This window comes from Canis aureus, chromosome 4 (genome assembly GCF_053574225.1).
Source record: "Canis aureus isolate CA01 chromosome 4, VMU_Caureus_v.1.0, whole genome shotgun sequence".
NCBI classification, from domain to species: domain Eukaryota; kingdom Metazoa; phylum Chordata; class Mammalia; order Carnivora; family Canidae; genus Canis; species Canis aureus.
In genome coordinates this window covers 12,641,466-12,656,289 of record NC_135614.1, presented here as the reverse complement: position 1 = coordinate 12,656,289, position 14,824 = coordinate 12,641,466, and the positions used below count along the sequence as shown (strand labels likewise).

The following is a 14,824-nucleotide window of genomic DNA, read 5'->3' as shown; positions in this document are numbered from 1 at the left end:
AATAAAAGTCATAGATAGAAGGAGAAGCAAGTATGAAACTAAAGAGCAACAACAAAAAAGCTGGATCACAACAGATAATGTCTGGCTTGCACAAACACTGTTTCTGAACTATTTGATGGTATCTCTCATTATCTCCTAATGACATGTATCTTTTAATGAAGTATACACAACAAAGTTTATTGAGACTAAGGTCATACTTTGAACAACTATCCATAAATATACACTGGCAGGTCACTTAAAAATACTATGTAACCTGGGAAGAAAATAAAGGTGCCCGTATTTGTATTCCTGACCAACCATGCACTGGGTGGGGTGTTCTAGGATAAAGTGAAAGAAAGGCCACACAAGGGAAATGCTCAGCCTAAAAGAGAAATGTACTGGGTTCATTACTGTTTGACAGATGAAAAGAAGAATCATGCAAGAAAGGAAACCTAAGGTTTCCTGTATAGGGAAAAGAAAATAGCTATTAAATTCGTGTGGCACAAAAGAAGAAGCCTAAAGAATAAACACTGGGAGTTTATGTGTTGAAAACATGTTATTACATGTAGAGAGTCACCATGACTCATGGCCATCAAATGAAAAGACATCACTGAAATCGTATTTGCTATGTTGGATAAAAGGCACAATTTTTAATTACGATAAACCTTCCAGAATATTGCTATTTCACAACTATTTGGGGACATACATGATAAGAATAAAGGTTAATTTTCTACCAGCAAACCTCCAGTAATTCCAGTCTCCATTATTAAAGCCACCAATTTCTCCATCTTTCATGATTTTACCTTTCTTGGATTTGGCTCCAATCTTCAGTTTTGATGGCCAAGCAATCTGCGTATTTGTTTCCTCCATGATCTGTAACAAAAATTAAGAGAGAAAAATATTGATTCAATTAAGAACTTGTATTTACAGATAAAATTCTTCTTAAAAAATTTATTTTCAAGTCTTTAGTCTCATGCTGATAAAATGATCTCATTTTGAAACAACGCAAAAAAAAACTTGCTGAAAAGAGAGATTCATTTTTATAAGCCTTTAATCTATTAGAAATATTCAAGTATATTTTGTTACTCCCAGTGTTCCTCTCTGTTATGCTTCAGAGTTTTAACATAGAGACAACAAGACCAAAAGTACATGAACAAGTAATTGACCCCACTTGACGCCAGAACTGTCAGAGATGCTTGTGCTGAATAAAATTCCCCAAGACCATTGCCAACAGATTGCAACACACCAAACATAATCCTTGTAATACAAAACTACGTGGGTTAGGCCATACTAAATGAAGACTTTTTTTTCTGAGAAAAAAATTAATAACTTGCTTTGGGCACATTTGTATTTCATTAAAATCTGATGAAAAATCTCTCTAAACACGACATCATGTCGTAAGGTTGCATTCCCATCATCCTTTGCCTGGTGCAAAATGGCATCTTTGCCACAGTTCTTTTCCACTTCTATGCGGCTAACGCAGGCCAGGGTGATTAGGACCCAAATGTGCAAAATGGTACAAGAATAAGTGAGGGAAACTACCACCAAGAGCAAAAGCAGTAGATGGTAAGTAAGAAAGAGTAACCAAAAAAAGTTCATCCTTTGTTCTTCTCTACTTTTACCACATGAGTAAGACTAGATTAATGTTTATGTTTGTACCATGAATACAGAATTAACCAAACTGACAGAAAAAACAAAACAAAACAAATTAATAGGTGAATAAAACTAGCACACATTAATCACTTCAGTGAGAGTAGGATAATATATGATTTTTAATATGGATTTAGAGTTAACTAAACAAATTAAAGGTGAAGACAACTAAACAGTGCAATTAATAAAAAGTACCTTCATCCCTTCAGTACTGGCTATGTATTGGGCGTAAGTCTACACAGTTAACACGTAACATGCATCGTACTTCACATAATCCCCCTTTTCATAGCATAAAAGAACTTTCAGCAGATGTTTCAAACTGGCAGCTCACAGATGCATTTTGTCTACCCATCATAAGGTTTTTAAAACATGAGCCAACATTTCTAACTCTGGGAATTTCACATAGAAATTAAGATTTCTAGTTCTCTGGAAAACCTGACAGATTTAGCACTTGGATCCCACATTCCCACATGGCAACACTTGGCTGACACTGAGGACCAGATGCCCAGGAGGCTCTGGGCTGCTCCCCAAACCCTCACTAGGTCTCTCACACAGAGGTCAAGAGCCACTTGCTATTATCATCATGTTCATATTACTCATTTGCCATTTATCATGGTGTTTGCACTGCTGTTTTTCTCAGAGAAATATTTCTCTACACCTGTGTATCTATTAAACATTGAAAAACATAAGTGAGGTCATCCTGTTCTCACTAAGTCAAGGTACTGGCCTGGCCCTATAGGTAGGTGAACTTGTTCATCTCAACCCTGTAACTCCTGGCCTATCTCATGCTACCCTTCTTAATGTATTTAGTTGTCTTCACCACTATATTGTTAACTCTAAATCCACATTTTAAAATAAAATAAATAAACACCATCCTCTTCAGCTTCTTCTGTGCCCCAAGTCCATGCCCAGCAGGGCTCCCTATAGGGCCTTTGTGTCCACACTCACTCGCCCAGCTGCCACAGCCCCTTCTACTCTTGTATGACCCCAACCCTAATTCTTCCCACCTTACTATGTTCATTTCCTTCCTACCCTTTACACAATCCCTTTACACATTTCCTTCTTACCCTTTACAAGAAATTCTCCTATTTCTTTGTCTACTTGTTTGCAAAATAAAAGTAAGCTCTCTACCTTGCACACAGCAAGTATAGGATACCTTTGGGTAAATGAATCTTCATAGCATGCTTATGAAGTAGATTTCTTTATTCCTCAAACAGCTAAGAAGCAGCAGAGTGTGGATAAAAGCACCAGACTTCTTGCAAAGACCACACTTTTAACAACCAAACTATTTGGAACATAGGACCTCTTTTTAAAACATGTATATACAAATTTGAAAATATGCTTTAGGATTTGTGCATAACACATGACTTTAACATCCTACAAGTATTTATCAAGAGCCTACCTAGGTACCACAAGTGCTATGAATAAGACACAATTCCTGGTGTCCACAAGTTTACAGTCCAGTCAGAGACACAAAGAAAAAAGCCAACTGTCTGACGGTGGACTGAGTGCTAGCACAAGATCTGTTCATAAAGATGGCTCACAGCCATTGTCTTAAAAGGTCGAGTTAAGGGAGGTGGTTAGTAAAGGTTTTCTAAAATACAATCTTCAAAATCATTCAAGTCCTGAAAGCCAAGAAAAGTAAATTTATGAGTAAGTTCAAAAGTCACTGAATAAGGGCAGGAAGCTCCAACGAGGAGGGACTTCTCATTGGTCACGGTTTTTTTTTTTTAAAGTTTTATTTATTCATTCATGAGAGACACAGAGAGGAGAGATATAGGCAGAGGGAGAAGCAGGCTCCATGCAGGGAGCCCAATGTGGGACTCGATCCCAGATCCCGGGATCACACCCTTAGCCGAAGGCAGATGCTCAACCACTACGCCACCCAGGCATCCCTCATTGGTCACATTTATTACCTATAGTTCGAGCTACTATTCATACATGTATCTTCAAAGTGACTAAAAATTGATTCAGAATTTTCCTCTATGTTGGCTAAGGTACCCAAAGAGATAAAATGGAAAAATGAGATTTTACTATAATGCTGCTGGTGGGGAAGTAGTAAGAAAATAATCTGTATACTTTTCCTAAATTAAATAATTTGGCCATTTAATCCAGTAAATAATGTTGGGTGCCATAATTAGAATACTATAAATAGAGAAGCTTCTTTGACAATATATGGTGGCAAGACATAACTTTCTAAAATCTTAATCATTTGCAGAACTTCTTAGAAATCACCCTGCATATATATGGTTTCCCCATATTAAACACGAACAGTTGCTCCATGACAGAAAATAATATGCCACAGAAAACAGCCTCATAGTGGATAAGAGCCATCAAGTCAAAATGCTACTTTACACATACTCTCTTTAAGCCTCCCAACCAGTCCAGGGTCTCCACTGTGTAGTGAAGTGGTGGGACTCAGAAACACTCACTTTCAAACTACCCACATTGACACTATCTGTGGGGAAGGGAGACTATGCCAAGCTTAGTATCCCTAACTCTAAAACCAGAGTTTTACCTTTCAAATTTCATGATCCCCAAAGTTTTATGAGCTACAGTAAATGTCAAACCTTTTAGAGAAAACAAATTACTAGTTACTAGAATCTGACACCTGTAACTGACCTGCTGTCTATGATTAGAAAAAAGTGATTCCGTGATCTGTGGCCAGTCCATGCCAAGCATACAAGTCACTCACTAGGCTGCAATCACCATACAGAGCTCCAACTGGATACCTTCTGAGACATCCCTCTATTTGTTGTTAATCCAGCCATTAAGCACGGGTGGCTCTAGGGTCAAGTACTACCTCTGCCGCTTTCTAGCTATCATGATGGGTAGATTACTTTTGTCAGCTTTTTATCCTCTGTATAATTAATTACAGTACCTACTCATAGAATTGTTGGGAGGTTTTGGTAAGAAAATATGTGGAAGGGAATCCTGGGTAGCGTCTGCCTTTGGCTCAGGGCATGATCCCAGGGTTCTGGGATGGAGTCTTACATCAGGCCTCCTGCATGGAGCCTGCTTCTCCCTCTGCCTATGTCTCTGCCTCTCTCTCTGTGTCTCTCATGAATAAATAAAATCTTAAAAAAACAAAAAACATGGAAAACCCCAAAGAACATGGTCTATAGTGATTGTTAGATAATATTGACCCTTGAGTTAATTACATATTGATTACTTTTGGTCAGGCACTGTCCTGGAAACACCTGATACAACAGGAAATAACATGGTGCCTCCCTCCAGGAGGTCATGGTTTAACAAGAGAGAGGACAGGTTAATCCACCATTATGTACTATGTATCAAGTTTCAGAATGGGGCAGGGTGATAATGAGAGTATAGAGGGAGTCCTAACCCAGACATGGAAAGAAAGGAAAGTTATATCAAGGAAATGCCTATTAATGCTGTGACTAAAGGAAGAGAAACAGCTAGCTGGAGAAAAGGTGGAGAACGTGTCCCATATAGGAGAGGTGTACATGTAGAAAGGTCTAGGAGTCTAGGAGGAGGGAGGGCAGGTACTCCAGACAGTCTAAGGTGCTTCAAGGCTCATTTCACACATCCGGGACAGCAAGTAGGTCTCATGTCTTCTCTACCTGCCTATGGATCTGCATATGGACATGTTCATAGGGACTTGAAGACATGACACAAATCAAAGCCATCCAGCATGTGTGGTTGGTTATCATTCAGCACAAACCAACTCTAAAAACTGGGAAAGTAACTACAAATATGAAGAGGCCATATTTACTTCACTTTTAGAAGTGAAAATTCCCTTAGGAAGTAATCAATGAAACTTTTCAAACCATCACCTCCAATGACTCCAAGCCAGTACCTACAGCAAGGACATTGCACACGAATAGCTGGTTTTAGTCTCAACCAGTTATGGAGCAGTAGAGTGATCAGGAGGAGGAGGAAATACAGTTCTTTGCTGGGAGTACAGGGCAACGTCAGTCCAGGAACCCTAGGACTAAAGTTGCTGAAGTTGATTACTGAAAAGGGAGCTGAAGCATGAGCCCTAGCAGAAGTGGGATGAGGATGCAGATCGTGAGGTGCAGACATAGAACCTAGGGCACTAACTAAGCAAGTCAGAAGCTCTGTATCCAACAAGCTATGTTTAAGAAAATGTCCTAAATGGTCATGAAGACAACAGAAAGGTAACTCAAGGTAAATAGAGGAGCTAGAAAAGGTGAGGTCCAGAGCTGGGCTGAAATCAAAGACTCCACAAAAACCTCTGAGAAGAAAATGACTCTCTTATGTCTAAAACAAAACAAAACAAAAAAACAAACTGAGTTCCAGCTAGGTTTTTTTTTTTTTTAATCTTATTATGGCTGTTTCTACCTTTGCAAAACCAAAGCTCAAAGAACAAACTACTAATTTTGATTAATTTTCTATAAACATTAAATCAGACCTTAACTACTTTAAACACTTATTTTAACCCATTATTCTAGAAGCTGTACATTAATAAAACAGCTATAGGAAGTCAAGAGATAAAGCTGGGATTTCTCCTGAGGCAAAAAAGGGGGGGAGGGGTGGCTAGAAAGCTTACAGATAGATGAGTTATAGTCTTAAAAAGATGTCCCAAGGCTTCCAGACAACCCTTACTTAAGTGCTTACTCTCCTTTGCAGGATCAGCACATCAACAGAGATAATCACGGGCAAACTAGAATAGGAGGTGCTGGCAATCTCTTGGCATCTTCACAAGTTTTATTTAAAACTTGTTTGGATTTTAAGTATTAAAGTGATGTTTTTAAAAATCACAGAACTGGGACCACTAAAGTAGTTAATTTTGAGGATCTCATAATGGATAAAAACACTGACAGCTTTTCAAAAGAATATTATACATTTTCCACAATCCAACCAATTCCTACAAGAAAACTACTTTCCAGAAATCAATGTTATGCCCCAATTCTTAAGCAAGCCAGGATACTGTCCAAATGTGCAATTTGCATTCAAGGAATAATTCAATTAAGTGTCTAAGTGGCTAACTCTGACCAACCCCTCTGCAAAACATAAGATGTGTGAAATTTGAACTGAAAACTGGGAAACATGCTTAAAATGGCTAGTGCTTCCTGGTGAAACAAGGAGTCCAGGTATCATGATGCCAATTAGGTGAAGCAATGCCTCAGTGAGCAAACCACAAAATCTCCAGGAAGAAAATAACTATCTTCTGTCTCAGGGAGAAAAATCCTAAGGTGAGTTCTAGCTAGTTTTTTGGGTGTTGTTTCTTTAATATTATTGTCCTGGTTTCTACCTTCATAAAAATCAAAGCTCAATGTTTACTGAATCATTTTCAATAAACACTAAATGACACCTTAAATATTCTAAAGACTTGGTCTAACTCAGAATTCTGGATGCATATGTTTATGCCACTTCAAATAGGTCAGTTTCGGGCAGCCTGGGTGGCTCAGCAGTTTAGCGCTGCCTTTGGCCCAGGACGTGATCCTGGAGACTCAGGATCAAGTCCCATGTCGGCTCCCTGCATGGAGCCTGTTTCTCCCTCTGCCTGTGTCTCCGCCTCTCTCTCTCTCTCTCTCTCTCTGTGTGTGTGTGTGATAAATCAATCAATCAATCAATCAATCAAACAAAACCAAATAGGTCAGTTTCAACCTCTGGACATCTTCATTGTCAAGAAAATGTCTTCTCAATTCTACCAATTTCTGCTAGGTCTCTTTAGTTCTTCTATTATAAGCAGCAATCCTATATGTCATGGGAGGGGAGGAGATTTTGGAGTTGGTCATCTAAAGATGAAACTATTTGAAAAATAACTATTTTAAGTTCCCATTGTTAGATTGCTATACCCATTACTTAACATAATAATGGAAATGTAACTTCATTCTTATGCTAATCTCAGATTTGGCGGACAGGAAATATTTATAGTAACAAAAGTATCTGAGCCAAGAATATCAATTTTGAAACATATGAAGCAATTAAGATTGTTTATATCAGAATATGTATTTTTGTAGTTCATCTACAGTTAAAAGTTATTTTCTCATAAATAAAAGTCTGATGATGATAGCATACTGTGGATATGTAATACCTTAGGAGCTAATGAGTCATCTTAACTTTTTCATATTTGTATTTTGTAAACAGGCCATAATGTACCCTAATCAAAGAGTAGTAACACTGCTTTTTTATATTAAAAAGATACTTAATAAACATAGAATCCTATGTTCCAGTTTGGTTTGAGTTTCTATGTGGAGTAAAAAAGGAAGAGATGGCAAGGGAGAATAATGCTTACATGTGCTGGAATTTGGAAAATTTTTAATTGGAAAAAAAGTTCTATCAGCTATTGAAAAACATTTCATCACAGATTTACAAGGAATCATTTAAATAATTTCACTTAACCAAAATAACTTGTCAAAATTAGAATAAAACAAATAAAATCCAATCAAATTCTACATGTAGCTTCATCTACAATAAAAAAATTTCTACTTATATTCTTCAATGCTCAAATGATAATGTTTTTCCATCTCCAAACAAATTCCAGATTAGTACACCATGTGGAAAGAGAACATATCTACCAATGTTCACTATACTACAGATTTTGCAAGTTTGCAGCAATTATAGGATAATATCTTACAGATGATGGAAACCCTTGCCAAGCCAACATTTCTACTAACGTGCTTATTTCACCAAATTCTTCAATCCAGACATTAAGTTAAAAATCCACAGGTAAGTAAACAGTATCTCAGATCAACCAACGAGATGTCTATTTATGCTGACTTTACTCGAAATATTTATTCTTGGACCAGGAAAAGAACACTGAACACTCTAACTTGACATTTATACTCTAAACGATTGAAAATTCGTCATTCAAAATGGCTACCAGCTGGGAGCCATCTGCAGCCTGCTTCACAAAAAAAAAAAAAAAAAAAAAAAACACAGCTCATTTGTGCTCTATCTTCCTTATATCAATAGAGAAATAAGGTCTATCCTCATGGAGAAGGCTGTCTAAAGTTACTTCACGTACTAATGGATTGTGAGTCAATTTGCTGCATTTCACCATGAAGAGAGCTACATGAGAAAAGAGCCAACTAGAAAACTCTGAAAAGTGGAGATGGGAAAGTAGTGAACTTCTCACATGAGGGGGTGTCTAAAAGCTGAGGATGTTTACTTTGCGGAGACATTAGAAGGCTCTGTTGCATTTCATTTTAAATCTAAGAAATGCATCTTACTGATTGAGTTATTCATCATCTCCAGAACAATTCTTCATATTTGTCTAATATTCATATATATTTCCCATGTATTCCACGCAATAATCTTGTAAATCAGATATGTTTCACATATTTTGCAGATGAAGAAATGATGATTCAAAGAAGTCAGGCAGCAGATAGGTATGTAGCAAAGTCCAGCTAGTCCTGAAGTCACATGCCTCTGGCAAGAGTAATTTCTGACCCACTTGGCTTATGAAGTAAGTGGAAAGCACCATATACTTATGGGGAGTTCATCTGAAAGCTCAACTAGCAGCAGAGTGGCTGCCCCTCAACACTCTGATTCATTAATGACAGAGTAACCCAGAGACAGCCCCAAATAGTTCAATCCAGCGAAGGATCACCACCCTCAGGCACAGACAGAGAATGTCAGAAGCATTTGGTTGTCACAGTGACACAACAGTGGGCCACACTGGCATCCAGTGGCCAGGGCTACAGATGCTGAACTTCCACCAAAGGGCAGGATGAACCCACTCAAGAAGTCCATATAGACAGTCCTGGCTTTGCACAGTTGAAAGATGCACAAATTTTAGTTACCATGCTTAGGGAAACACCACCAATCCCCCAACAAGACAAGTTTACGTTCCAGTTACCAAAGTACATTAATTATGAGTAGTTGCATCAAATACACATTCCACTGCCAGCTCTTCAGTATAATATATATATATATATATATATATATATATATATACACACACACATATACACACACATATACACACACACATACATATATAACATGCATCTTGATCAGTGACTAATCATGCTGCTTCTTTCAAGGTCTCTTGGGGATTACTCACTGCACATCTGTATTTAGTTCATGGACAGATAGCAAAGCAAGGAATTACAATTCCTGACTTCTTGTCTCCCAGGACCAAAACCAAGTGAGATTTTATAAAAATGGATAATCAAAAGTGGAAACTGGCCAATCAAGATGAAAGCACAGCAAACAAACAAACAGTGACATTGCTGGAAGTGAAACTTGAGTCAAACATCAGGGTTATAGAATCCATAGGGGAGGATGGGAATGTTGATGCTGCCACTAGTAGGTAGGGGTTGATGATATGAGGCCAGAGGAGACTTACTGAAGAGAAATTCGGGGATGTAAATGATGAAAGTGGTTGTGACAAGGAGAAACTGAAACTGGCAAAACACTTCACATTAAAGACACTCTGGGAGATATTTCACAACCTTGAAAGTACAAAGGATGACATGTTGCAATTTGATCTAGACTTACGGTCATGACAATTCACTGAGGCAGAGAAAATACTCTCTCTCCATATTACAAACTGTGCAACAAAAAAGCCACAGTTCCAACTATTGACGATTTTTTCAAAAGAAATGAAACACATGATTCCTATATTTTTACCATTTAAATACAGTGCATTAAATAGTAGTTTTAATACCTTTTTCATATTCCTATATATCTATCACTGACAGGGAAATTTTTAATGTTTTCACAAAAAGTCTTCGAAGCTGCACATCATTCAATTTCCTCATTGATTACTGAAAGCAGTTTGCAGTTTCATCTTGCCCAGTTATTTTTATGGTCCCACACTGCTGTGCAAGGTGAAGACTCTTTTATGCCCCACTGAGAATCATTGATAGGGAGCTGCAAACCGTTCCACGTGATACGCAGGCTTAACTAATTTATTTCAAAAAGTTCAGTGATCTCCTACTTATTGACCAAAATCTAGTTCAGATGCGCCGCCCCCCCCCACTATGAAAACTTTCCCAGCCCTCTCAGTCAGAAGTCACCTGCCTCTCCCCTCCCATTCTGTGTTGTGGTAACATTATAATGCTTATTTATTTGCTCAATTTACCAATCCCACCAATGAGGTGGTCTCCTGATAGCCAACAAACTGTATCTTGTTCACTTTTAAACATTTGAATCTAGCACTTAGGATCTAAGAAGCATCCGTTAAAGTAATTAACAGTGATGAAGGAGATAAACCAAGGAGAAAGAGGCAACAATCACCTAAGACTTTCCAATTACTCGGCACTTGGTGTATCTTAAGTACAGCCGCTCCATCTACACAGTCTCCCATAACTCATTCAAAAAATGGTATCTTGAGGAATCTGCTTATCAGAATAAATGAACTGAGTGATATTCTTTAAATGAACATAAACTCTAAATCACTGACAGAATTTATTCTCCCAAGGTATATGTGCATAATAATGAGAAACTCTTCAACTAAAATGTGTGAAGTGGTGGCGTAAGTATGTGAGTGGCAAGTTGGGACAAGTATAGGCTTTGTAGAGTGGGATGCCAAAGTTCCATCACTAGCTAGCACTAGCTCAGAAGACTATACCTGCCCATTTTTAAAAATGAGCTAGGTTTTTGTGTTCCATCTCCTGATTTCTATGTTACCTATTTTGGTTATAATTGTTAAAAACACTGTGGGTGAAAGAAAGCATGGATCCCACCTTCTGACCTGTACTCCAAATCAAGGAGAGTTTTCATGGGGTATGGATAGGTTATTTGTGATGACCTATAGTGTTAGTGAAGAACCAGTTTCTTGGTTCCCTTGGGACATAAGGATCTATGATTCTATTTCATTCTCCAATTATCACTTTATTATAATTCCTCAGAAGGATGAACCGTATCTCTATCATATCTGCTATCATGGGTAGTTATAAAAAGATTAAATCTGAACTATCAGTTATAACTTGTATATGACTTGAATATAATGGTTTAACAGTATGTAACTTGGGAAAAAATATAATAGTATCGATATCTTAACAAAATCAAGTTATCAAACCTTGATTGTAATTTTCGAGTCTCTGACTTTTCATAGGCCCATTAACCCCGTTACATGAATTCACATTATATGCTTTTTTAAGCAACACATTTTACCACATCCACATTACCTTCCTTGATCTTCTTCAAGCAAATAATCCTACTTAGCTCAGTAAGCCCCAGTGGCACTGATCCTGGTAATGGCAGATCAGCACAATGGCAGATCTGTAGGGGTATCCCTCACATATGAATAAGATAAAATTCTATGCAAGCTGTACTAGATAAGTAGGCAAAGAAGTGAATACTGGATTCAAGAAAAGTTTGCTTCAAAAAAAAAATAATGATGAGGTATGTACTGGTTATGCTACTATTACAACAAAAGCTTCTCTCTCCTGTTAAATGGACTGCATAAATCAGTAAAGAACTTGGTTCTAAACAAACATTCAGGGACCCAAGGTTTGGGGACCCTTCCATTTTACAGCTGCCCATCTGGAATCCATGGCCTTCTGTCTCCCTTTGGGAGAAAAATAGGAAGAATCCTGCATGGATCTTTTACTACCCTTGGCCTCAAAGAAAAACATACTACTTCCTTCATATTCCATTGGCCAACTACACACATAATTCTGCCAATTCAAAGGGAGGTGGGACATGCTGGTGGGCATTACAGTATTTGTTAGGCATTACTAACTCTGCCAGATGGTTCTTTAAAAGCTTCAACATCAGTTAGTAAAATCTCTCCTTGCTCCTTTCAGGATCCAGACTCAGACATGTAACCTTCTAATCATATCTCCACCATGATATCCCACCATCTCCTTACATGTGTTGAAACTGAACACAATCTTCTATACATAACTAGGCAATATAAGCTGTCTACCCAGGATCCAGGAATCAACCTGGATCTAATAGAATGATGCCACTCCACTGCCAGGGGCTGGTTTAAGAGTAGCCACGTTTAAAGCTTAATGACAAAAAAAAAAAAAAAAAAAAAAGCAACTTGATCCCCAAATGGGCAGACTTGAATAGACTTTTCTCCAATGAAGACATACAAATGGCTAATAAGCACGTAAAAAAAAAAAATGCTCATTAGGACAGCTACTATAAAAAAAAAAAAAAGCAGAAAGTAAGTGCTAGCAAAGATATGGATAAAGCAGAACCCTTACACATGGCTGGTAGACATGGTACAAGCTGCTGTGGAAAACAGCAATGTGGAACACCAATGGCAGTTCCTTAAAAAATTAAAAATAGGATTAGCACATCATCTACCAATTTCACTTCTGGTTATATACCCAAAATAACTGAAATCAGGGTCACAAAGAGATGTTTATATATCCACATTTATAATCGCACAGTTCATTATGGTTAAAATGTGGAAACACCACAAGTATCCACCAATGGATAAAAAGATAAGCAAAATGTGCTATATATACATAATGTCTTAGAATGGAAGAAATTCTAACATATGTTACAACATTATGCTAAGTAAAATCAGCCAGTCACAAAAATACAAATACTCTATGATTCCATTTATATGAGAAACTTACCTCAAGTTGTCAAAATAATCATAGAGACAAAAAGTGGAATGGTGACTTGTTTTCGGGGCTGCCAGGAGTGGCAATGAGGAGTTACTGTTTAATAGAGTTTCAGTTTTACAAGATGGAAAAAGCTATACAGATGGCTGCTGGTGATGGCTGGTGATTCAACTAATATGAATGTTTTCTGTTATCACTGAACTGGACACTTAAAAATGGTTAAGATGGTAAATTTCATGTATGTGGGTTTTACCACAATTTAAAAAAGAAAGAATAGGCATGTGATCCAATATGGTCCAATATGGGCCAAAGACAAATGAGAAGAGGTTAGTTTGATAGATATTTTTGAGAATGAAGCTTTTTGGCTTTTTCAAGAGAATTTCTATAAAGGTTCTCTCCTTCTAGATGTGAAACAATGCCACATGGAGTCCTGCTGCTATAGAAGAATCAGCTTTGGGATAAGGCCATCAGGGTGGAAGGGAGAGCTGAGCTGGAGAACCTCTGAGTCCTGGAGGACATCACAAAACTTGATGACAGCACTTCTAGTTTTCCCCCTTTCAATTCATGAGCTCTGGTATTTCCCTCCTGTAACTTGTGTCTGCCAGGGCTTATTCACCATCTCTTAAATTGGGCACAAATTTCTTGGTTAATATTAAGGATATCCACAACCAGGCCACAACCCACCTCTGATCTTAGTTTTCCTCAGTCCCCTCTACTTTCAATACCACCACCATCCACTATCTTGCCCAGACCCCATCCCCATCTTTTTTTTTCTTTTTTCTTTTTTCTTTTTTTTTTTTTTTTTGCTTTCTATAAGCAGTTCTATTATCCCACTGTCTCCTGCACTCAATTTCTACCTGTTATTCATCACAAAGCATAAAAGCAACTTCAAGATCTCAATTCAATATAATCTTTCCCTCCTTCAAGCTGCTATATTGTCTTTCTTATGCCACTTATATTTCTATTTTAAACAGGCTCAAACCCCCTCCGAAGATAAATTATCTTTGAGGACAAAGTCTGTTTTACTTACAGTGAACTTGTCAGGTCTTTCAAGGCCTAATTATTGGTAAAACCAACATGAGCTACCCTCCTGACAAGTCACAAAGAGGATACCTAGACATTTCATTTGCAAGAGAGCTGTAAGTATCTAGAACAATCTACCATCCTCTGAGGGAACCAAAGGTGGAATCACTTATTTTGATAGGATCATATATATTAATCAAGAATCCTTGGCTCCAATGTTGATTGGAGACAGGCGAGGAACAGTTAGGAATGGGCACAATGCATTGTGTAATGTAATGTATTTAAATATACATTAAATATATATGAAATTTATATGAATTAAATATATATTTAATTCAAATATACATTACACAGATGAAAAAATAGACAAAAAGTATTCATTGCCCCCAAACAAGTACATGTTTTCTCATTTTCTTGGAATTCACCGCTATCTCATTCATAGTTCCTCTTGACCTACAGATGTGGTACAAGGATTATTTACTCCACCATGAGAAAACCAACAGTATGACAACAAGGATAAATGGTAACAGACACCAGACTTCCGGGTCAGGGAATTAGAGGGACTGGTAGAGGGTGAGGCAAACAGGAGCACATCAGTAGTTCCAACTAGCATGTGTAGAAGCTGGCCCAAAGTAACCAGACTTTCAGATTTTCTAAGAAAAGCTACCAAACCAGACTGGGATATAAAATCTCCTAATTTTATA

General features: G+C 37.6%; 1 protein-coding gene across 6 annotated transcripts in view; it reads right to left on the bottom strand.

The window, feature by feature from the left end:
- BICC1 (BicC family RNA binding protein 1) overlaps positions 1-14,824 on the bottom strand; it is a 270,938-nt gene that overhangs the window by 112,590 nt on the left and 143,524 nt on the right. For all 6 annotated transcript variants that reach the window (XM_077894588.1, XM_077894587.1, XM_077894583.1 and 3 more), the window contains one exon: positions 783-852. In XM_077894588.1, coding sequence (XP_077750714.1) covers positions 783-849 — 67 coding nt within the window. In that variant the 5' untranslated portion in view covers positions 850-852. The remainder of the gene's footprint in view (positions 1-782; positions 853-14,824) is intronic.